Source organism: Trichechus manatus, unplaced genomic scaffold (genome assembly GCF_000243295.1).
Source record: "Trichechus manatus latirostris isolate Lorelei unplaced genomic scaffold, TriManLat1.0 scaffold00100, whole genome shotgun sequence".
Classification (NCBI taxonomy): domain Eukaryota; kingdom Metazoa; phylum Chordata; class Mammalia; order Sirenia; family Trichechidae; genus Trichechus; species Trichechus manatus.
Genome location: NW_004444036.1, coordinates 3820191 through 3845310, shown reverse-complemented (window position 1 = coordinate 3845310; position 25120 = coordinate 3820191). Strand labels below are relative to the sequence as shown.

Sequence of the window (25120 nt, the reverse complement as noted above, 5' to 3'; positions counted from 1 at the left end):
TAGTCTTATTGTTTCTCCTCTGTATGTGACTTCTTGTTTTTCACGAGCTGCTCTCAGGATTCTTTGTTTGTCTTTAATTTTGGTGAGTGTGAATATGATATGTCTTGGTGATTTTCTTTTGGGGTCTCTTCCATATGGGGTTCGTTGAGCTTCTTGGATGGCCAGCTTTTCATCTTTCATGATATTGGGAAAGTTTTCTGTCTATTTGCTTGATATATTTTGTCCATTCTTTGAGTTTTAGTTTGTGTCTTTAAGTCTCAGGTGTGTCTTTTGTAGGCAGCATATAGACGGATCATGTTTTTTAATGCAGTCTACTCTCTATCTCTTTATTGGTGCATTTAGTCCGTTTACATTCAGCGTAATTATTGATAGGTATGAGTTTAGTGCTGTCATTTTGATGTCTTTTTTTGTGTGTTGTTCACAGTTTCTTGTTCCACTTAATTTTCTGTGCTTAGTCGTTTTTTCTTACGTATTTTCTTTTAATCTTTTTCATTGTTGTTGATTTTGTGTTTGCTGAGACTTTATATTTTTCTGGTTTTTTATTTTGACTTGTAGGATTGTTAGTTTCCTTTGTGAGTACCTTAATATTTACCTCTATTTTTCTAAGTTCATACCAGTCTTTTATTTCTTTGTCTCGCCTTGCCTTTCTCTCGATATGAAAAATCTATGTCTACATTTTTTAAGTCCCTCTTTTTTGTTTTAATGTTGTCATCTTTTACATATTGACATTTGTTTCCCTATTTTCAGTGTTTTAGCTTTGATTTACTTTTGTGACTTCCCTATCTGGGTTGATACCTGGTTGCTCAGTCCTATGTTCTAGTCTTGGATTGTTATCTGATGTTACTGATTTTGTGATTGGAGGACTCCTTTTAGTATTTCTTGTAGTTTTGGTTTGGTTTTTGCAAATTCCCTAAACTTCTGTTTATCTGGAAATGCCTAATTTCACCATCATATTTGAGAGACAGTTTTGCTGGATATATAATTCTTGGCTGGCAGTTTTTTTCCTTCAAGGCTTTATATATGTCATCCCATTGCCTTCTTTGTTACATGGTTTCTGCTGAGTAGTCCGAGCTTATTCTTATTGACTCACCTTTGAAGATGACTTTTCATTTATTCCTAGCTGCTCTTAAAATTCTCTCTTTATCTTTGGTTTTCTTAGTTTGATTATAATAAGTCTTGATGACTTTCTTTTGGTTTCCACCTTAAGTGGGGTTCGATGACCATCTTGGATAGATATCTTCTCATCTTTCATGATATCAGGAAAGTTTTCTGCCAACAAATCTTCAACATTTCTCTCTGTATTTTCTGTTATCTCCCACCCCTGTTCTGGTACTCCAGTCACTCGTAGGTTATTCCTTTTGATAGAGTCCCACATAATTCTTAGGGTTTCTTCATTTTTTTTAAATCCTTTTATCTGATTTTTCCTCAAATAAGTTGGTGTCAAATGCTTTATCTTCAGTCTCACTAATTTTGACTTCTGTTGCCTCAGTTCTGCTCCTATGACTTTCTATTGAGTTGTCTAATTTTGAAATATTATTGTTAATCTTTTGGATTTCTGATTGCTGTCTCTCTGTGGATTCTTGCAGCCTATTAAATTTGTCATTATGCTTTTCTCTAGTCTTTTTAATTTTCTCTACTGCATGCTCTGCGTTTTGCTTAATTCCCTTCCTAATTTCTTGAAGAGTTCTGTATATTAATCTTTTGTATTCTGCCTCCAGTAATTCCAAGAAATTTTCATCCTCTGGAAAATTTCTAGATTCTTTATTTTGGGAGCTTGCTGAAACCATCATGGATTACCTCTTTATGTGATTTGGTATTGACTGTTGTCTCTGAGCCATCAGTAAGTTATTATATTTATTTATTTTATGTTTGCTTATTGTGTCCTAGCTTCTTGTTTTGTTTTGATACGCCCAGATGGGCTGCTTGTATGAGCTAGTTTGATTATTGGCACCTTTGAAGCTCTAATGTCCTGTCACCAGGTGGTTAGATCTGTTACTAGGTATGTGAGCTCAGGAGTCCACCCACTCCTCTCGTATTGATTCAGCTCGGGTGCCCAGATAGATAGCCACCAAGTGTGTGGTATAGGCTCTCACTTACAGTCCTAGACAGGCATGAGTGATTGGTGTAGGCACAGGCATCTGGCTGCAGAAGGGTGACACACTCTGAACAAGGCAGGGGGCCACCCCCGAGTGTCCCGGAAGAATACGTGTCCCTGTTCCCTAGAGCATGTAGGTGGGTGGATTTTGCAGCCGAACTGTGAGCACCTAATGCTGTTGGCTGTCAGGGCTGGGGGGCACCTCTTATTCATGGGCCCCTCTCACAGGTGGCTAGGTGGCGTGGGTGGAGCCACCAGTCCTCAGGCCCCTGATGTGGGTAGGTGAAGACACTGCTTAATGGGCAGAACAGTGTGAAATGTCATGGACCTGCCACTGAAACAGTTGAAGTTATAGTTCTGGTATATACCCTGATGTACTACGGTAATGAGGGCCTACGCTGTTGAAATGGGCCCACACAAGTCTATGCAGGGGGAAAGGCCGTCAAAGTCCGTGGATCCCTTATGCCTGTGCCTGGGCAAAGGAGCTGTGCCTACCCTGGGTTCCTGGCTTGGGGGAGCCAGCACTTTATTTTTTCCTCTGTTTGTTAATTTGTTCACTCTCAAGGCAGGGAGAATGGCTCCGGGCGTGTGACGAGTTCTACTTCCGGCCCAGGGGACTCGGCAATTGATGAAGCCGGTCCAGGACCCAGTGCAGAGCAGGGAGCGGGGAGGTAAATGGGAGAGAGGTTTTTCCTTAAGGGAGGTGTTTTTGATCTGCGTGGTAAGCGGTATGCAAGTACTTATCTTTCGCCGGATTGACGGCTGCTTCTCACTGGTTCTGGGTGGCCGTGGAGACTCTGTGGCACTGGATCTCCCATGGTGCAGAAAACGCGCCTCCTGAGCATGGCTGCTTGCCTGCCTCACCACTCACCCCCGAGCTCCTAAGGCCTGAAGGCCTCAGGCTCTCGCTGGGTCAGGTCTGGCAACTTCTCGCTGCTTTCGAACTGTCTCTCCCTCCCCCTGCCACTCAGTCTGCTTCCTCAACTCTGCCTTTGATGTTCAGGGCTCCCAGATTGCCATATATAATCAAATCACTTGTGTTTTTGGGTCTTTGTTGTAAGAGGGTCCTCTGGAAGCGTCCGACTGCTCCGTCATCTTGGCCCCGCCTCAAGAATGTTATTTTTCTCTTATTGCACACCTCCAAATTAGCTAAATAATGTTTGTTGAAAAATGAGTGTTTTAGCCCTGATAGCTATTGCTTACAATTTTAGTAGTGATAGAAAGTTGAGATTTTATTGTTGTGCTGCTTTAATTCTCTGAAGGTGGTTTTTTTTTTTTTATTTGTTGGACAAAGGTGAAGTAAAACATTCTTGTTTTCACTCTTTCGTTTTATTAGGAATGAGCAGCGTTCCAGTTTTTCAAAGTTGAAGAATACTCATACTGATGGATTGAAAAAATCTGTGTATTTTACAAAATCAAACTTCAGAAGATTTATTCAGAAACCTAACAGGGTAAGATTGTAGTTTCAAATTTTTCATTTTTGTGTATTCCATTCTCCTCACATATATCTGTACAGGGGTCCCTGGTGTTTTTCCTAATGTTTGTAACTGTTCATTAAGTACGTGTTACAAGAATCTTTTGAGGCTTAAAGTTATTATGATAGAAGAAATGGGACTCTCATATTTGATATAGCAGGATTTTATTGGATGTATTATAATTTTAGCTTCCATTGCTGAAGATTTTTTTAATAACTTTATTAAGGTAAAATTTACATACCATAAAATTCACCCATTTTAGGTATACAATGTAATGATTTTTAGTAGATTTACCAAGATGGACAACCATCACCATAATTCTGTTCTGGAACATTTTAAGAACATTTTCATCATCCCATTATGAAAACCCTCTGAGTCACAGTGGTCCAATTTGTAACCAATCATGGAATGGCACAGGACCAGGCAACATTTCATTCCATTGTACATGGGGTGATCCATACGGTTTTCATTGACTGATTTTCAGATGTAGATCACCAGGCCTTTCTTCCTAGTCCATCTTAGTCTGGAAGCTCCTCTAAAATCTGCTTAGCATCACAGCGACAATCAAGCCTCTACTGACAGACAGGCAGTGACTGTACATGAGGTGCATTGGCTGGGAATCAAACCCTAGTGTCTTGCGTGGAAGGCGAGAATTCTGCCACTGAACCACTGCTGCCTCCACTTCTCCATCTTCATGCTTTACCTGAGCTTTTATTTTCACCTAGCTCTTAAAAGCCCCACAAGTCTTATAGTAAATATGCCCAGACAGCAGTGTTAGAGCTGTACTTTCTCTCAGTGGAGGCCAAGCAGTTCAGCCCAACCCTGGTTCACTGCTGCTTGACGTTAAGAGTCATTGTGGTTTAAGACTTGACGGGGAGCTTACCTCCTTCTGCTGGTCCTTCTCCACCATCAGAAGAATATATGTGTCATGCTCAGTGCCACTACCACCGCCGCTTCTTGAGCCAGAAATTCAGGCATCGGCCTTGTCAACTGTCTTTCATAGTCCACCCATGCCACCCTCAAGTTTATGGGTCTCTGGCTTCAACTTTCCCTCTGCCTCAACTGACAGATGGTGGTGGCTTCGCATGAGGTGCGTTGGCCAGGAAAAGAACATGAGTCTACTACGTGGAAGGAGAGACTCCTACCACTGGACCACGACTGCTGCTATCATGAGACATTAGGTTTTCAAAAACAGCTATGGCCATAGAATGTATAAACGTGTCTTACACCATCTTTTAATCTCTTGAGTAATGAGGCATGAAATCAACTGAAAATTTGATGTCTGCATAACTTAGATATGGTGTAGGTGGAGTTTCAGGTCTAAGTGGTTCCTACATGTTGCTGTTCTCATTGAACGGATATAGTGGATTGTTGTACTTTTCTAAGATTGTCATAAGATTTATTTCCTGTTACACTTCCCCCTTAAAGAAAGGTTCTTTAACAGTAATTCTTAGAAATTTTTTTTTCAGAATATATTCAATAATCTTCCCTTTTGACTAACCATTTAAAATTGTATGTCATATTATTGTTTAAAATGTCACAATTCTTTAGTAAAATAGCAGGAAGAAATAACCCTTCCTAAGAAAAGGAAGTATTTCATAAAATTTACTCTTTACTTGATTTCATTCAGAGTCTATAATAATCACCTCATTAGAGATGTAAAAATGGAAAATATAAATCTCAAGACTTGCTCAGATGTATCAAGTTTGTGAAGATAGCCTGACACAAGCATAGTGTTTCATAAGAACTCTGTTTTACCTGAAATTTTTGTAGCCTTAAGAAAGTAATTGGAAGATAGGTCTGCCATAAATACTTTTTTATAAACAGATATGCTTTATTATGCATGACATATCCATTTTTAAAATAATTGTGGAAAGAGGAATCAACTTAAGTTTTTATAATTACTCCAGTCTAATATATCATTTTTATATTTATTTCTATAACATTGCCCATGGTCTGTTTCCTGTTACAAGTACTCTGAGGATGAAACGTAAATAAACCGAAAGCTAAATTTCAAAAAGATTAAAATCCACTCCTATGGCCAAATCTTTGAAAATTATTACAGGACCTAAATGTTTTCTGTTTAGATGTTTAAACATTAATCAGGCAATAATTTTAGTATTTAGTATTAGTATTATGGTGTTCACTGAATTAGTCGCTTAGTATTTTTAATGCTCTGAGTCATGCAGTCAATTTCCACCCCCCCACAACCTTGCACTTGTTTCCTTTTTAAAAAGAAGCAGCAGCTTCAGCAGTAGCAACTCACCTGACTAAGCCCCAATCTTTTCTTTCTCTGGCATTGCCTTAGTTGCTGGATTAATCTAAGTTTTATTAATAGAGGGGCAACAAGTACTGTTTGAAGAGGCTTTTTACTTAATGGAGTGATTGTAGTGTTTGTGAACAGTTTTATTGACTTCCCTAGAGGCTAATAGTATGTCAATGTTATGATAGAGTTCATTTAGGGATTATTATTGTTTAGCTCTTCATGTTGAGGGAACCTTGTCTCTCTGACATCTGTATAGGTGTATACCGATCTTCCAACCCTTAACTTTCTATAAACTAAATGTTTTTTTTTTTTTTTTAAATTTTGGCTTCTGTTTTTAAGCCTTGTTGTTGTTGTGTGCTGTCAAGCCGATTTCAACTCATAGTGTGATTCTATACGACAGAGTAGAACTGCCCCGTAGAGTTTCCTAGGTTGAAATCTTTATGGGAGCAGATCAGAGGGTTTTTCTTCTGAGAAGCAGCTGGTGGATTTGAACCACTGACCTTTTGGGTAGCAGACAAGCACTTAACCATTGCACCACCAGGGCTCTATGTTTTAAGCCTTAATAGCTCAAAAATAGGCATTTAAAAGGAGCTACTACTAGCTTCATCCCATTTGATTCGACCTTCGTCATCTAGTACAGACGGTCCCCAGATTACGAATGAGTTCTGTTCTAAGTCTGTCTTTAAGTTGGATTTGTACATAAGTCTGAACAGTTAGGTACAGTTAGTATATAACGTCAGTTAGTCATATGTTTGTCTTAGTATATGGTATATAGTGTACCTTTCCATGCATAAAAAACATTAAAGAAACACTTCCAGATACACTAAAGCATCTTTAACATAATAATACAGTAACAATAATGTTTTGATTCACGTTGCAAAGCAGTGCCCATTTGTTACTATAAACCATTGTATGTACCTCCAGTTTTTAATATAATAGGCTTTATGTGGGTTGATTCCTTATGGGTTGTACGTAAGTAGGATGTTTGTAACCTGGGGACTGCTTGTAATTGGATTGTGACCCGGGACTGATTTTTATTTGGCATAATAAAAGAATTTGATTAAAAAACAAAACCCTCTCCATGCTTCGTGACCAAATATTTGCATATAACTAACTAGGTTGTATTTTACTTTTTACTGTGAACATTTGCTTGAAGGAATTGAGAAGATGGAAAATTAATAATAAAGTTTACCAATCTTCTGAGTAAAATTCTGATTTATAAAAAGAACACATTTGGGAATAAATTTAATATGCAATGGCGGCTGTTTTGAAGATACAGAATTTGCAACTATTATTCTGACCCTTGTCCTTGCCCAGTAAATGAGCACTGGTCAAGTCCTTAACCTGAGTGCTAAGGAGAGATTGAAGAATAAGACTTCCTGCTTGTGCAATTAAAGCTAAATACTGTTTTATGCTCTTCAAGCTTGGACAGCCCTTTTCTTGGATCTCAGTAGAGACCCTTGATGGAGACTCCTGTTGGCAAAATCTGCCAACAGGAGAGACCAGCTGCCTATCAGGTGCTCAGACTGGCGTTTCCACTAAACTGTCAGCTCCTGAAGGAAAGGGGTGGGACAGTTTAGTCTTTGTACCTTGTACATAGTATTAGATAGAAATTTTTGTTAAATAAGTTTGGAACAGTTTGCTTGAGAGAGCATGCTGTGTCACCAAAGTCCTTCTCTACTATACCTTCTGCTGGCTTCTTGGGATTGTACGTCCCAGTATTTCAGTTTATACTGAACTTATCTTTGTTAAAAGTTTGATTTTGCCTAGGGTTTTTCTTCATATGGTTTCGCATCTGTTTTCTATAGGGAGAATTTAATTGAATGATTTTTGGGAGAGATCTTTTCGTAGTGAAGAGCTTAATGTAGCCTCTTTCAGTGAGTTAGCAGTAGCCAAGGTTTTAAGACTCAGCCTGTGAACCTTGGCCACTTTTTCCTTCCTTTTCCCACCCCCAGTAGTGAATTAACAAGGAACCATTCCTCTTATCAACCACATGGGAAACACACAATTATTCACTGTCCTCGAATAGCTATTGTAATATTGGACACTATGCCGGCCAGGAAATGGCCTTTTTAAGTAAACTTATCATGAAAATGGTTACTTTAATGGAATTTTGTGGTAAAGAAAGATTGGTTTGAAAGTACAAACAGGAGTAAAAATAAGGGCGTTTTTGAATCTTAAATAGATATTGATAACTTTTGTCAACATTTTGACAACAAATAATGTCATTTTTTTTCTTTTTGGAATTTGATTTATTTCATTATGAATCAGAGAAATAATGTTAGCTCATTAGAGCTTGTTTGAAAGTTGTAATTTTTCTGGCATGATAAATTTCAAGAATTAAAAAAATTTTAACTTATCAGTTTTTCAAATTGTTTTTATATATAATAATTAAAAAAATTTATTAGTATATAAAATAAGCTAGGAAGCCAGTTTCAAGGAAACTTATTACCATCATAACCGCTTCTCTTTTAATATCTAAGGTGCCTAGAATCAAGGGCAACTCTAAGTATCAGACCCTTTTCCATCTGTTATACCAATAAAGTAGACTTGGAAGCTGTAGTTTTAACATTTAATTATTTTTTCCTTTACAGACCAACTTTAGAGGTGGCAGATTCCAACCACATTATAAATCAGGCCTAGTACAGAAGAGCTTGTACATTCAGGCTAAATATCAGCGTTTACGATTTGCTGGTCCAAGGGGATTTATCACTAATAAATTCAGAGAAAAATTACTGAGGAAAAAAAAGGTTGGTTGGATTACGATAATTTAAAAATGTTGAGTGACCTTTGAACTCCTAAATTATAAATGTTAATTAGATAAATCAGATATTTCATTTGATTTTGACTTAAGAAACAACCTACATAAAAAAAATTTTTTATACTTATGAAAATAAAATAAAAACTTCAAGGGGTAATGGTAGTAGAGTTGTGAAACTGTTTAACCTTAAAATGCTTTTAGCTATTATACATCAAATATTATGAGTGTGCCAGCCGTTGGAACTTTTTACTTTAGAATTTCTATTGTATGGTTAATCTTTGAAATGGGAATTCCTGTAAAGACTTTTAACTGATATATTTTAGCCTTATACAGTGTGAATTATCTAAGTACCAAAAAATAGTGAACTGACAATGTAAAAAGGATACATAATTACAAAATACACTAACTTAATGTTAATAAAAATGAGGTTTTTTACGTGATCATTTTAATTGTATACTATTTAGTTGTGGACTTATTTTAATTAGCTATGTTAATATTGGAAAATGCAGCATAAATATAATTAACTTCTATATAATTATATTTTAAAGGACAACCATAGCATTCTGTCAGTTAAGTGAGGCATGTTTGTCAGTTTTTAACTCATTTCTGTTAATAGTTTCAGGCTAATTATTTTATTCTGAGAAATGTACATATCTGTAATGTTGCTATCAAATAGCAATAGTTTTATAAATTTTATACTTATAAATGTTTCTCTAAATATTTACTCTTATGACATTTTTACACCAAGCTTGCTTAGTGATGTTAGTAAAACTTAACATTTTTTGAAAAATAGACCGGTAGAATGAAGTTAACAACTGATCGTAAGTTTTAGAGTTAAATAGAACATTTCATGTAACCCTGCCAGTTTTAATTGAGTGCCTTAGAAGAGGTTTCCAATTTCACTATGTATGTCACTTCTGGTTTTACGAAAGCAATCCCTTTTTTAAAAACATGAGTGTAATTGGGGTCTTTTTCCCCTCTTATACACCTCCCTGCTGTCAGGCTGTGCCAGGGTGCTACTTCTCTTCCCTGCCTTGTGTGGTAAGTTGCTTTACAGTAGATCTTCTAGGCATTTGTTCCCAATCACAGGTGTCTCTGGGAAGCTAGTCATTGATTTCTGCTCTAGGAGGAAGACTAACACAGGCCTTTTCCTCATTTGCAAGGTCGGGTCTCTGGTAGATGGTATTGCTTCTGTTCTGTTAGCTCTGAGCTGAACTTTGAGTTTTTAGCTTCATTTCACTACATTTTTACCTTTATCTTTTAGATGATTTGGGGCTGCTGAGGGCTTACCTGTCTGCGTAAGCCTGCAGTTTCTGTATACTCACAGAATTGCTCCAGTACATCATTTTCTCCTTTGCCTCAGCTTGCCAAGTTCCTGCTTTCTGGTCCATTCCTTCAAACCACATTGCCCACTAACGTCACTGAACACTAAATAGAAATCAGACATCAGGTCTTTATCATAGGACGTAAGAAGTGTGTCCTGGAAGGATCCGTAACGTGCTATGGGTCTCATATCTTTAGGGCCTAGGCTTTTTGTATCATCTAAAATATAGCAAGAAGTCCCTGGGTGGCGCAAACAGTTAAGTTCACGATTATTAGCCGAAAGGTTGGTGGTTCAAACCCACCCGGAGACACCTTGGAAGACAGGCCTGGCGATCTGCTTCTGAAAGGTAGCAACTTTGAAAACCCTGCAGCAGTTCTGCTCTGCACACATGGGGTTGCCATGCATCAGAATCGACTCAACGGCAACTAACAACAACAAAATATGATAGTTAGACTCCAGTGCAGGTCACAGGCTCACCCTCCTGCTGCCTTTCACTGCCATCTGAATGCTTCAGAGGTAGTTCCAGCACACTGGATTTAAAAAAAAATCAGTGCCTACTATTCTTCCAGTGTCTACTACTACTTTTTTCCTTAGGCCTACTCTTCTGTATGCTACTTCATGTGTCTTTGTATTGTAGCCACTTTGACATGGGCTTTTCCAATCTGGCCACTGTTAGTGCCTGCAAGCAAGCCTTAGCCAGGCTTTTTATAGATTTGTGTTTGACTAAGGCCCAACTCTGTGAGTTCAGCATCAAACCCAGTACCCTACTATTAGCACCCTACTTAATAATTGGCCTCCATACTCTCCTAACCTTTAGGGAAAGGAATGAGTCATTGCAGCTGCTCTGTTTCTGTCAAGGTCTAATCCAAGCTACCTGAGATGAACTTGGCCTATAGGCTGTCCCAGTAGTACTATGCCACTTCAGAACCCCATTCCATATGTATAAACTGATGACTTGGACCTATTACTCCATTTCACCTTTGCCTTAATGCCCTAAAGAAAAGTGGCAAAGGCCTCGAGTCTTTGGTTTCTTCCAGTGTTGCTTCCCTGTTCCCTCAAATTGGAGACACTGTTGATCAAATGGGTTACTGGATGTTAGGTACCATTTACATCACTTTTCTTCCTAAGCTTTGGCATCAGAGGGAACTCTGAAGGTCCTGTCCTACAGAAAAACCTTAATCTGGGTAGCATCTGTACACTGCTTTGGCTTTTGCCCTGTTAGAGAGTTCATTCTTATGGCGGTTATAATGAATCTACACGCCCTCGAACTTCTCAAGCCTCAGATTAGATATTGTCTTAGTTATCTAATGCTGCTATAACAGAAGTACCACAAGTAGGTGGCTTTAACAAACAGAAATTTTTTTTATCACAGTTTAGGAGGCTAAAAGTCCAAATTCAGGGTGCCGGCTCTAGAGGAAGGCTTTTTCTCTCTGTCAGCTCTGGAGGAAGGTCTTTGTCTCTTCAGCTTCTGCTTCCTGGTTCCTTTGAGATCTCAGTGTGTTTGGGAACCTGTCTTATCCCATCTCTACTCTCCTGGCTTACATGTTTAATCTCTTTTATATCTCAAAAGAGATTGACTCAAGATACACCCTACACTAATCCTGCCTCATTAACATAATAAAGACAACCATTCCCAAATGGGATTATAACCACAGGCATAGGGGTTAGGATTTACAACACATTTTGAGGGGACATAGTTCAATCCATAACAGATATGAACCTACATATTCCCACATGCCCCAAAGTCCACCAAGAAGGTTTAGACTGATCTTGTCTGGACTTCTCACTCCCTCACCATATTGAAATACCTGGGCTGATCAGTTGTGGCTTGCATCTGTGCCATCAGACTATGTGCTTCGCATCTTCACTACAAAACAGCTTCTGGGGGCTTCTAGATGTGCTTCTAATACATCTTTTCCACTTACCAGAACAGTAGTGGCTTCCTTAAAACTGCCTTGGCTTCCCAGCTGCCTACAAATTAGTAAGATTCCCAAGCAGTATTAGAGAAGTACAGAACTGAAATTCTTCTTTCTCATTTATCACACACTATCATAGTAACCCCATTCTGGCACCCAGATTCCCTTTTATTATGGTTCCTTTCTCTTGGATTCTGTGCTTGGGCTGGAAGATGAGGGAAGTAGAGTGGAATGTCCATTACCACCTGGAATAAGGCTCATCTTTTATCCACTGTCAATTTCAAGTGCCCCTATTAAATATCCTTTGCTCACCACAGAAAGTTTTCAGAAACTCTTGAGGGTCTGACTATGTATCAAAATAGGACAAAGAGCCCAGTAAGAATTCATGAAACAACCTCTGGGAAAATTGCCTCTGAAAATGTCAGCAGTTTTGCATTTGGTCAGGAAGACATGGAGTTTTTTTGCACCATAGATTCTCCACCAGTCCTCAGGTGCCTGTAAGCTAGGTGCCTACCAGAACTCGGCCAGTGGATAAGGGGGAGAAAGAATAGGGCACAAAGACAACATAGGAATGAAGTTAAAGACCAAGATTCATGACTTTGGGGTTGAAAGAAACTCTGTAAGTCATGGAGTACAAAGATAGAACAGGAACCAAGGTCAGATGAATCAGCAAGACTCTGTTATACACCTGCTGTGCCCCCAGAGCTGACATATGCCAGGGTGCAAGAGAAGTGGAAGCTAGCAACTTGTCCTATGAGTCTTCCCCAGTTCTCCTTCCAACTGTAACTGTTCCATGTCTTTGTATTTCTTTCACTCATTCATTCTTTTTAATGGCTGCACATTAGCCTATGGATGTATTATTTATTTTATTGCTCCTCAGACTTTCTTGCTCATGTTCCCTAGAAGAATTTTGAAAATTATCTACCTTAGTGCACATTTTTAGGATGATATCTGTCTTAGTCATCTGGTGCTGCTATAACAGAAATACCACAAGTGGATGGCTTTTAACAAAGACAAGTTTATTCTCTCACAGCTCAGTAGGCTACAAGTCCAAATTCAGAGCATCAGCTCCAGGAGAAGGCCCCCTCTCTCTGTCGGCTCTGGAGGAAGGTCCTGATGCATCAGTCTTCCCTTGGTCTGGGAGCATCTCAGCGCAGGAACCTCAGGTCCAAAGGACGCACTCTGCTCCCAGCACTGCTTTCTTGGTGGTGTGAGGTTCCCATGTGTCTCTGCTCGCTTCTCTCTTTTATATCTCAAAAGAGATTGGCTTAAGACACTATCGAATCTTATATACCTCTTCAGTGTAACTGCCGCTAATCCATCTTATTAGATCATAGTGATTGAATTTACAACATGTAAGGAAATCACATCAGATTACAAAATGGTACACAATTATACAATGCTGGGAATCATGACCCAGCTAAGTTGACAGATATTTTTAGGGGACACAATTCAATTCTTGACAATATCCAGTATTTTTTTTTATCACAAGTTTAAATTGTAAAGGTTATAATTTCTGGCATATTATAAATACTGACAGTCTTAAATAAAACTTACATCATTCTTTTAAATCTCTTTAGCAGAGGAGTTTTTGTTTGGGAGGACGTTGAGTTTATATTAATAGTGGTGGAATATTTTGGGAAAAAATAGCAATAATGGTGGCTTTAGGTATTAAATATTTCCTCTGGGTTAAAGGAGCCCTAGTGGCACGGTGGTTAAAGCACTTACTGCTAACCAAACGGTCAGTGGTTCCAACCCACCAGCTGTTCCAAGGGAGAAAGATGTGGCAGTCTGCTTTTGGAAAGATTTACAGCCTTGGAAACCCTATGGGCAGTTCTACTCTGTCCTATAGGGTCACTATGAGTCGGAATCGGCTCAACAGCAGTGGGTTTGGTTTGGGTTGAGTTAACATTACAGTTGATCAAAATAGCAAAAAGATATTACAAGTTTTGTTAAATATTGATTAAGCAAAAGTTTTATTGGAAATACAGTCATTTCTTTAATTAGTTCATGTATTCGTAGATAAATATTGCTAGTAGAATGATAGTGTTCAAGTACCCATTCTAATTCTATTTTTTCTTTTTATAGGTATAAGTGCTGAGAAACCTTATTTATGTGGTTGTATAGATGGAATGAAAGGAGTTATAGCAATGCCACTCAGTTCTTTGAACTCGCTCTGAATTATAGACCAAAATATCACTTAGTGATCTATCATTAAAAAGTATTTTGCCTGTTCTATCACTGATAACTTGATTTTTGTCCTCCTTCAGTTTTATTAAAGGAAAGCAAAGAATTGGAAACGATCTGACTTGCAAAAAGTATGATATTGATTGCCAGTTGTTAGGGTTGGTTTGCTTGACACTATCACCAATGTTTCAAATTGACCCTTTTTGGAGGATCCCCAGATCAATGCATAGTAGTAAGATTCAGAATGAGAGGTATATCTTTCTTGTGTAAAGTAGGAGGTAAGGGATCCAGCCTTAACCACTAGGACAGGCAAGTTAATTTTGGAAAGTAAACAATGGGAATTTGAAAATCTGGAAATTAATTTCCTCAAATCTATCTGTACTCACTCCTTGGAAAGTGTTCATATACCCCTAAGGGTACATGTACCCCAGTTTAACGATTACCGACTTATTTAACCAAGCCTCTGTTGATGACTTCTGGATAGCTTACAGGTTTTCATTATTTTAAATAACACCATTGGGCACATTGACATTTTGATACCTTGCCATATTGCCCTCTCAACGTTTTTTACTCGTTTGTACTCTCACCCGCAGTACATGAAGGGGCCTGTTTACCTTCACCCTAGCCAGCATACATATCATAAGTCTTAATTATCAGTTGCCAATCTAATAGCAGAAAAAGTTCTTATTTGCTTTTCTTTGATTATTAATGATATTGAGCATCTTTTTTTTATTGTACTTTAGATGAAGGTTTACAGAACAAATAGTTTCTCATTAAACAGTACACATATTGCTTAATGTCAATGGTTGACAACCCCACGACGTGTCAACCCTGTCCCTTCTCAACCTTGGGTTCCCTATTACCAGCTTCCTGTCCCCTCCTGCCTTCTAGTCCTTGCCCCTGGACTGTTGTGCCCCATTAGTCTTGTTTTAGGGGCCTGTCTAATCTTTGGCTGAAGGGTGAACCACAGGAGTGATTTCATTACTGAGCTAAAAGGATGTCCAGGGGCCATACTCTCGGGGTTTCTGCAGTCTCTGTCAGGCCAGTAAGTCTAGTCTTTTTTTATGAGTGAGAATTTTGTTTCTACATTTTTCTCCAGCTCTGTCGGGGACCCTCTATTGTGATCCCTGTCAGAGCAGTCAGTGGTGGTAGCCAGGCACCGTCTAGTTGTACTGCACTCAGACTGGTGGAGGCCATGGTAGTTGTGGTCCATTAGTCCTTTGGACTAATCTTTCACTTGTATCTTTAGTTTTCTTCATTCTCCCTTGTTGAGCATCTTTTTAATGGGCCTATTGGCCATATTTAATTTCTTCCCTCAATTTCCGTATTTCTATCCTTTGCCATTGTTTCTGTGGAGGATGGTACTTTTCCTTATTGGTTTTTAAGAGCTCTTGATTCACTAAGGGTACTAACCTGTCATACATTTTGCTGATGTTTATTTTATGCCTGTCAGCTGTCTGCGGTGCCTTTTACATTATAGAACTTTAAATGTTCATGAATCTGTGACGTTTGTCCCATATGGCTTCTAGATTTTGTAACATGCTTATATTTATAAAAACTCTTTACTCTGTTTCCTTTAAGTGGTTTTATGGTTAAATTTTAAACGTTTAAATTTTTATGACATAACGTGAGGCCAAGATCTAATGTTTTTTCCAACAGATAGTTTTTCTAGCACCATTTATTAAATAATTTGTCCTTTCACCACTGATGATGTGCCACCTTTACTACATTCTTATACATTCCTGGTCTGTTTTTGGATTTTTTGGAGCCTTCTAAAGTGTTTCTTTGCCTCCTGTGATTTGCTTATTCAGTCTCTTCACTGCTGGCACGGTTATCGTCCTGAAACACAGACTGTCATAATCACTCTTCCGCAAAAACCTTCCAAGTGTCCTATTGCCTACAGGGAAGAAACCAAACTTGTTTTCTAGCTTTAGCCCTAAACTACCTTTCTAGCCACATTTCCCCATGGAACCTCTGCTTCTTGGAGCATAGCATATATTTTTATGTATTTGTACTTTGTTCCTGTAGTTTTCCTGGCTGGAAATAAACTCTCGATTCCCATTCTTTTCTTATTAAGTCATACTTTCCTTTTAGGACCCACTGTACAGCCTTACCAAAGCTCCCTCTTTAGCTCTTATTTAATTTGGTCTCTTAACTGTTGCTGTTTACCTTTGTATTTCCCCAGATAGAGTATCAGCTTCTTGAGGGTAGAGGCTGCCTCATTAGTCTTTGTATCTTCCACTATTGCCTTTCATATAGTCAGTGTTTAGAAAATGCCTTTTGAATGGAATTGAATTTAATCTCACACATTAACACACACATCCATAGCCTCTAAACTAGTGAACCAAACCCATTGTATCAGAGGTCTCCAAGACCACTCTCAGGTTCAGTGATTCACAAAGAGGACTCACGGAACTCAGCATATAGTGGTACTCATGGCTATGATTTATTACAGAAGAAAGATACACGACAAAATCAGCAAAGGGAAAAGGTGCATGGGATGAAGCCTGGGGAAGACCAGGCAGAAGCTTCCAAGGGTCCTCTCCCCATGGAGTCACATAGGATGCACTTAATTCCCTCAGCCACAAGTTGTGACAACACATGTGAAATGTTGGCAGTGGGTTAAATTGTTAAAAGACTCAGTGCCCAGGGTTTTTATTGGAGCTGATCACATAGCCACCCCCTGCCAGACATATGCCCAAATTCCAGACTGCCAGAAGAAAGCAAGTTCTCAGCATAAACGACATTGTTTATACAAACAGTTTAGGCACAGTGAGCCACCCTTATCAGTTAATGGTGGGAACTCTCCTGAAATCTAAGTTTCCAGATGACTGCTAAGGACCCACCTTGTAAGCAGGCCTTCCAAAGGATAGCAATCAGACCTGCTATGTTAACTCCTTTCTGCACAACTATATTTTTGAAGAGCTTAATTTCATAGATGGTAAATGCCCAAAGGGAGAAGGAAAAGATCAGTATGGTAGGAATGGTCAGGGGATGTAGAGTACTTTCATTCGTTTTCTCTTCACAGAGGAGGTAGGTCATTAGCTGAGTCATAGAGAGGAGCAACACATAGAAAGGTCTAAAACCAAAGACCCATATTTAGCAGAATGATATAGGGTTGGGTAGATAGGGCAGAAGGAGCCCTGGTAACACAGTAGTTAAGCTCTCAGCTGCTAACCGAAAGGTTGGCAGTTCGAACCCACCAGCCACTCCACGGGAGAAAGATGTGGCAGTCTGCTTCCATACAGATTACAGGCTTGGAAACCCAATGGGGCAGTTCTGTTCTGTTCTGTCCTATAGGGTCACTATGAGTTAGAATCAACTCGACAGCAATGCTTATGGGTAGATATGGCAGGAGGGGAGGAAATTATAGAGGGCCTTGAAAGCTGGGTAAAAATACTTAGGATTTGAAGTGGTAGCAGTAGGACATTTTCCTCAAATGAGAGAGAGTAGTACTTTAGGAACCTCACTTGGTTAGCGGTGGGTAGATGGACAGGCTCCAGAGGAGGAGAGAATGAGGTGCAGGAAGACCAGCAAAGGAACATTTGGCAGTAACCCAGGTTTCAAGTTATGAAAAATTTAGACTAGGGTGGTGCTCGTATATCTAGTTCAGCATTCAGCTTAAAATAGGCTTCCAAATAATTGGAAGGATAGGAGGATCAATTTGAGAAGTGGTGTGGAAAAGGCTGTTAAGGGTGAAAGTGATTCAGAATAATCACAAATTTCTATAAACAAGATATTTCAGTTGAAATTTTTTAAGAATTGTAGTTAGAATTCACTTTAATGTTAGTAGGTAAAATATATTTTATTTGAAAATAAATTTATGATTTTTTTACTGTATAATGAGTAAAGAAATAGGATATAATGAAGTTTACTTCTGTTTAAAGGAATGATGTTAACAAAAATATATGTGCATGTATTTTGTACATTTCTTTAACCAAAATAGAAATAAGGAGAGTAAGAATTTTTTGTCAACACTGGTTTTCTTTGGAATTAAATGTTTCCCTACTAATATAAAAGCCAAAAATAAATCAACTTTTAAATTTCTTTCAGTTTTAATTAATGTAAGAGCCTAGTAAAAGGTAAGGATATGTGTATTAATAAATTTTTATTTTTTAATGTCCCTGAAAAATATGACATTCTATTTGGTTTTTTTATTAGTTGCATGATCTTATATCCAGTTTGTGGTTGGTAATTTAATATTTTGGATAGTATGGCAGTATAGAATCCATGTTCATTACCCTTTAATCATATAGTCTTTTTGTTCTTGTGAATCCCTTTTCCTGTATTTATTGAAATCTTACCAGCCGCATTTTTTATGTTGTAAGTAACCATCCAAAAGCAAGAAGGCTTTTTCCCCTCTCTGATGGCTTTCTTTGCTGTTATCAGTTAAGCTGGCAGAGTCCATGTAGTTTTAGAATTAAAGATACCATATGATGAAGAAAATAAAATAATAGTTATTAAATTATAAAACATCTACTAGTTTGAGGGTGTGTGTGTGCTGAGTCAGGCTCCATGCTTGAGAGACTAAGAGTTTCTTGATTTTATGCCAGGGATGCTTCCAGTGAAACCCACCTAGATACCAGAATGCTGTTTTCATCAACTTACTAATACCAGCGTATCTAGTACTGTATGTTTTCTTTGTCCTACTGACTTGTTGTTTGATATCTGCTTTGATGTGTTCTGTCGTTACGTTGCGTCTTTGAAAGTTTCACATACCATTGTGGGGATCTTGGGTGTAAGTAGTACTATATAAATTATTTTGAAAATTACAGTGTAAACAAAGCTCTCGCTCCGAAGTTATAACTGACTCTTCTTTTGAAGTCTGTATTTCTTCTGTTTTCTCTCAATAGGGGTATAAAAACATTGCCACAGAAATCTAATCTGGAATTGTTACAAAGGAGGCGACACTACAGGAGGATATTTGGGAGCATCTCTTTGTCAGGAATTAGAATTGGCACTAAGGCACTAATACTGTAACTTTCTTGATTAAAACAGTGGAATGCTGCAACTTTTTTACATTTAAATGTTGCTTTTAAATTACAGTATTGAATTTAAAAGTTGTATTAAATAGTTGTTTTTGCAAACGATCTCAACCACTTGAAGGGCATTATTTGTTGATGCATTTTTCTCTGAGCATGGTTTCCTAGAGAGAACTTAATGCGTTATATCCAAACGTTTATATGTTGAAAGTTTTGCTTATGTAATAAAAACAAAAACAAAAGTGTCGGAATTGTATAATGTATGTACGTGAAAGAACTTTAAACAGTGGCCTTACAGTAGCAGATTTTATACCAAGTTTTTCTTTTTCTGATGACATTTTGGCTTATAACTTAAAGTTTTGTTAAGTTTGTTAAGATTAAGGCCTATATAATTCATACATTTCATATTAACATGTAAGAAGGCTAGAGAAAAGGTGCTTCAAATTTTCCATCAGGTAGTTGTGAGTGCACTGAATTTTTAGTAATAAGTTCGTTCAGTTTTTTCCACAACTATTTGCTGTTTTCAAATTTCAAAATGCTACTGTGGAAAATATATAAAGATTTTGTAATCTATATTCCATCTTATTTTTCCCTCAGGGTAAGCTTGTGCATATCATATTTTTAAAGGCTTTTTTAAAATCTGATAGACAAAATCTCATATTTGAAAATTGTACTTTACTACTACAGCATTACACATTTTGCAAGCACATCTTATAAAGTGTTTATTTTCAGTTCAGTTGATATGTATTGAGTACCTACTATGTGTAAGACAAAATTGAGGGGGTTTTAAAGGAGATTTTAGGTCCCAATATCTTATTTCTTTATGTTTCCAGTGTTCTGCTTAGCAGTACATATACATTCCCAGTTAAATTTTTGTGAAATGTTTATTTCTAATAAAATAAAATATTGTTGCTGTTTTTGCTTGAGAAGTACTTGCCAGTTTGTGAGAACATTATTTTAATTTTATATGAGACTTACAGCCTTGGGTGTACAACCTGTTGATGTTTAAAGTACTGTTATGCACTTAGAAAGGCAGCTTTCTAAGTCGAAATAAGAAGATAGGTAAGAACTTGGTTTTGCATGACTGGATTATGAAAACTCTTACTACAGACATTTAATTTTTACATATCTTTAAAAGATGGGGCAGCTGTTTCCTTAAGTGGGTCAGTGATAGTGTGGGGGGAAGGCCTGAGAGTTACTTGATTCATTGCTAATCGAGTAATGGATTTAGGTATTTTGGCTTCTTATGCAGCGTACCATTTCTATAGGTCAGGTTTTCCATTTAACGTTCCACTTGTAGTAAAACGGAAATGCATGCACATAGTAGTTTGACAATTTCATATTGTGTTAGGTACTTATGAAATCTCTCCGAATAATTTATTTCATCCCCATATTCTGGGGGACAGTTACTAGCCTTGACTGTTTAATCATATGGTTAACAAGTATTTATTGCACACATATTGTGCTAAGATTATGGCAGTGAACAAGAGAACAAGACACGTGGACTTTGCCTTTATGGTATAGGCAGTCTAATAGGGAAAACAGACAATAAACAGAAATATAACTCAGTAAACAGCAGTGATTCTATTGCTCTGTTTTTATTTATTGTAGTACTTAAGGGTAAGATGGTTGATTCAATATTAATTATTCCACAACTGGTTTTCTAGTTAGGCATATTTGGATGGACTTTTGGCATTATCTCAAAATGCATAGCATGTTATTTGCAAAGTACCTATTGGTAGCATGGGTATATTCAGAAAACATTGACTGTATAAGATCTAAAGCCTAAAAGGAAAGACCTGCTTTGTAATTTGGAATGTAAAATAATGACAGGGACCATGTCTATCTTGTTCACCATAACATCCCCAGCATCCACTGTCATACTTGAACTCAGTAAATATTAGTTGGATGAATGGGCAATGAGTAGAATATGTTTATTAGGAACAAATACCTAATTTTCACGTGGAGGTTGAACAAAATGTTAACTATAACATTTTTTATTGACTGGAAAAGAAATTGAATTCTCTAATGCATAAGACTTTGTTATTGATGTTAGTTGCTGTCCACTTGGCTCCGACTCATGGCAACCTTAAGTGAAACAAAACGTTTCTCGGTCCTGCACCATCTTCATAATCGTTGGTATTTGTGAGTCCGTTGCATAAGACTTTAGAAGTGTTTGTTTTGGGGGTTTTTTCTTTTTCCTTTCGGTCAGTCTCATACACCTTTGCCTCCCCTTCTGCCTCCCCTGTGTGCTAGTCCCTGCGTTGATACTGGGAAAATAAGACACAGTCCCTGCTGCGAGGGATCTCAAACTATTGGGGAAGAGATGCACAAAACAAATAACTGCAATATAGAGTGCTAAGTACTAAAACGGAAATATGCACAAAAGGTTGAGAGAAAAATCGGCATTATTGGTTGAGCATCCCATGGGTGCGTTTCTTTCCTGTTGGTTTCACAAATCTCAGAAGGCACTATTCTGTTGGTGGTTTTGCAGTTTTGAAAATTGATGGGTTGGGGGAAACTGGGTAAAGTGTACACGGGATCTCTCTGTATTCTTAAAACTGCATGTCAATCTACAGTTAATCTCAATAAAAATTTCAATTAAAAATCTTATCACAGAGAAAACTACTGTAAGTATTTTGGAGGATACAATTTTTTTTCTGTTGGAAAAAACTATTATGTTTACATTTCATTTGTAACCAACTTTTTTCAGTTGTCCACTTAAATGATGCTTCTGTAACAATTCATGTGAGTGCATAATGTGTGCCACATTTTATCCAATAAATCCCACATTTCTGAATAGTTTTAAAGATGGGGATACTTCCAGGAAGAAGCCGGAAAAATAATGCTGGATGAGAAACTATTCTCTATTACCTAGCAAACTTGACAACCACCAGCCACAAATTCAGCAGCAACCAAACAAAGAGGGGAAAAGATTCTAATGCAACAAGGTGTGGCGTGACTTCAAACCCTCCCTCATCCCCCATAAGCAGCCTGAGTAAAGGAACTGAGTTGACAAAATCTTGGTAATTGTCACTAATGGGCCCCACTATGGACAAAGGGACTGGGGGTGACTAGGTCATGTGGAAAAGTGCCAAGGGAAACCCTTGGGAAGACAAGTCTGCTACTGTCTTGGACCTAGGCAAAAGGGGAGATAACCAGGATTGCATTTCTAACGCCCAGAACTTCCCTGGAATGCCAAAGCTCAGTGGGACACATCTTCGTCTGGTCAGTGAGCCCTGGTTCTGGACATCTAATGGGAACTCAGAGCAGATACCAGATTTACCAACAAGGTTTCAGTAAAAGGAATGGTTATGAGCTCTGGGTCCATTAAAATATAGAACTAATATTTTAAAAACGGGGGAATCATACTTGTTGGATAGAATGTAAATGTTACAAATCTTGATAAAGAAAAATTAATGTACACGGGTAGACTGGGATATGGCAAGGGAAACAGGACAAAGTAAGGAACTAGCCGCCTCATCTTTAATGACTAGGTGTCCTGTCAGTTCATAATATCTAAGATTGTATTATATAATATAGGAGGAAAAAGCCTAATGATCAACCTCAAGTTTTTCACAAAGTGTGGTTTTTGACCAGCAACATCAGCATCACATGGAAACTTGTTAGAAATGCAAATTCTTGGGCCACCCTAGCCCTACTGAACCAGAAACTTGGGGGTGGCTCCCAGCAGTCTGTTTTAACAAGTCTTCCAGGTGATTTTGATGCACACTCAAGTTGGAGTATCACCCACGGACTTAGATCTTTCAGGAGACAATAGCCCTCATGATGAAACGTTTATCTGAAGCTCAACAGCACCCTTTGGTTTCACTTTTTTTTTGCATTCAAATAAAACTAGAACTTTTATAAAGTACAGCAATCCCCCCATCCTGTCTGTACACATGAATTAAACCACACACATCACCGTCGATTTTCTGACTTGTAGCGATCCTATAGGACAGAGTAGAACTGCCTCATAGAGTTTCCAAGGAGTCGCTGGTGGATTAAAACTGCTGATGTGCTCTTATGTGCCACCAGGACTCCGAAAACCCAGAGTACGTATGAATAGACGTCTGGAAATATGTCATCCGCTATTAACAGTGGCAGTTTTTAAGTAGGGGGGTTGTGACTTCTGTGTGTTTTTATAAAATAAGATCATCATTCTTTAAAAAAAAAGTGGTAAGAATATTTAATCATATCTGCTGTATATGTGTTACTAAAATTCATATAAACAATACTTTTCTTCCATAGGCTGTTGACTTCACCTCAGTTCAGTGGGTTTTTACCGTCTGTCATTCCTCCTCCCACATCACCATAAATGGGTAGGATTATTTATGTGTAGTGTTGACTTTTTTTTTTTAATTGTACTTCAAGTGAAGGCTTACAGAACAAATAGTTTCTCATGAAACAGAAGTACACATGTTGTTTTATGACATTGGTTAACAACCCCACAACATATCAACCCTCCAACTTCTCAAACTTTTTTTTTGGTGAAAATACACATAGCCAAAGATACACCATTTCAAAAATTTCTACATGCACCGTTCAGTGACATTGACTACGCTCTTCGAATTGTGCTGTTATTCTCACTTAAGATGAAGGCTTACAGAACAAAATAGTTTCTCATTTAACAGTTACGACAAATGCTGCCCTATGACAATGGTTAACAATCTCACAACACATCAACAATATCCTTACTCAACCTTGGGTTCCCTATCACCAGCTTCTTTGTCCCCTTCTGCTTTCTGGCCCTTGTCACTGGACTCCTGTACCTCGTTAGTCTCATTTGGTTTTACGGGGCTGTCCACTCCCAGGCTGAACAGTGAACCTCGGAGATAACTTCACCACTGAGCTAAAAGGGTGTCTGGGGGCCATACTCTCGGGGTTTCTCCCGTCACCTTTAGGCCAGTAAATCTGTTTTTTTTTGTGTGTGTGAGTTAGAATTATGCTCTACATCCTTTTCCAGCTCTGTCCAGAACCCTCTGTTGTGATCCTGGTCAGATCAGTCAGTGGTGGTAGCCGGGCACCATCTAGCTGTACTGGACTCAGTCCGGTGGAGGCCTTGGTAGCTGTGGACAGTTAGTCCTTCGGACTGATCTTTTCCTTGTATCCTGTTCTCTTCATTCTCCCTTGCTCCCGAAGGGATGAGACCTGTGGAGTATCTTAGATGGCCGCTCACAGGCTTTTAAGACCCCAGACACTACTCACCAAAGTAGAATGTAGAGCATTGTCTTTATAAGCTGTGTCATGCCAATTGAGCTAGATGTTCCCTGAGACCATGGTCCCCAGAGCCCTCTGTCCAGCAATTCAGTCCCTCAGGGAGTTTGGATGTGTCTATGGGGCTTCCATGACCTTTCCTTCTACGAGTTGTGTGTTTTTAACAAAAATTATTGATTTACAATATTTGCCATAATTACATAAAATGTAAATTCATCTTACTGCTGTTCTTTTTAAAAGCAAAAACAACCTTTTTTCCTGATAATAAAAGGTACATAGAATAGTATGTAAACAGGAAAAAAATTCACCCATAATTCCATTGCTTGTAAATATGTAGTGTAAACTAAAATTTTGTTATTTCTCATTAGTCTTTTTCTGAGCTTTATTTATATTTTGTAGTTGAGATGATACTTTATGTATATTCAGTCTTTGCAGATAGTCACATGTATGTGACTATTAAAATGTCACCTTTGGATGACATTCAAGTTTACCTGTTGAAGAGAGCAAGGGATAGGATCTCATTCCCAGAAAGATATGTTTTCTAAAATCCTGAATTATCATATTAAAGTTTAGAGTTCTTTTTCTGTACACATCTGTCTTAGTCATCTAGTGCTGCTCTAACAGAAATACCACAAGTGGATGGCTTTAACAAAGAGAAGTTTATTTCCTCACAGTCCAGTAGGCTACAAATCCAAATTCAGGGCATCAGCTCCAGGGGAAGGCTTTCTCTCTCTGTCGGCTCTGGAGGAAGGTCCGTGTCATCAATCTTCTCTTGGTCTGGGAGCATCTCAGCACAGGAACGTCAGGTCCCAAGGATGCGCTCTGCTCCCGGCACTGCTTTCTTGGTGGTACGAGGTTCCCATGTGTCTCTGCTCGCTTCTCTCTTTTATATCTCAA

The 25120-nt window shown here is 38.2% G+C and overlaps 1 protein-coding gene across 8 annotated transcripts in view; it reads left to right on the top strand.

Moving 5' to 3' along the window:
- The window catches only part of BCLAF3 (BCLAF1 and THRAP3 family member 3), a 97841-nt gene extending 75448 nt beyond the window's left edge, over nucleotides 1-22393 (top strand). For 2 of the 8 annotated variants that reach the window (XM_023737271.1, XM_023737270.1), the window contains exons 9-11: nucleotides 3432-3546; nucleotides 8431-8586; nucleotides 9600-10223. In XM_023737271.1, the coding sequence (XP_023593039.1) occupies nucleotides 3432-3546; nucleotides 8431-8586; nucleotides 9600-9704 (376 nt within the window). In that variant the 3' untranslated portion in view covers nucleotides 9705-10223. Of the gene's footprint in view, nucleotides 1-3431; nucleotides 3547-8430; nucleotides 8587-9599; nucleotides 10225-13925; nucleotides 14793-18077; nucleotides 18107-18877 lie in introns of those variants that run through there. The other 6 variants (XM_023737276.1, XM_023737272.1, XM_023737275.1 and 3 more) reach the window with 6 other exon arrangements.
- Nucleotides 22394-25120: the final 2727 nt, after the last annotated feature.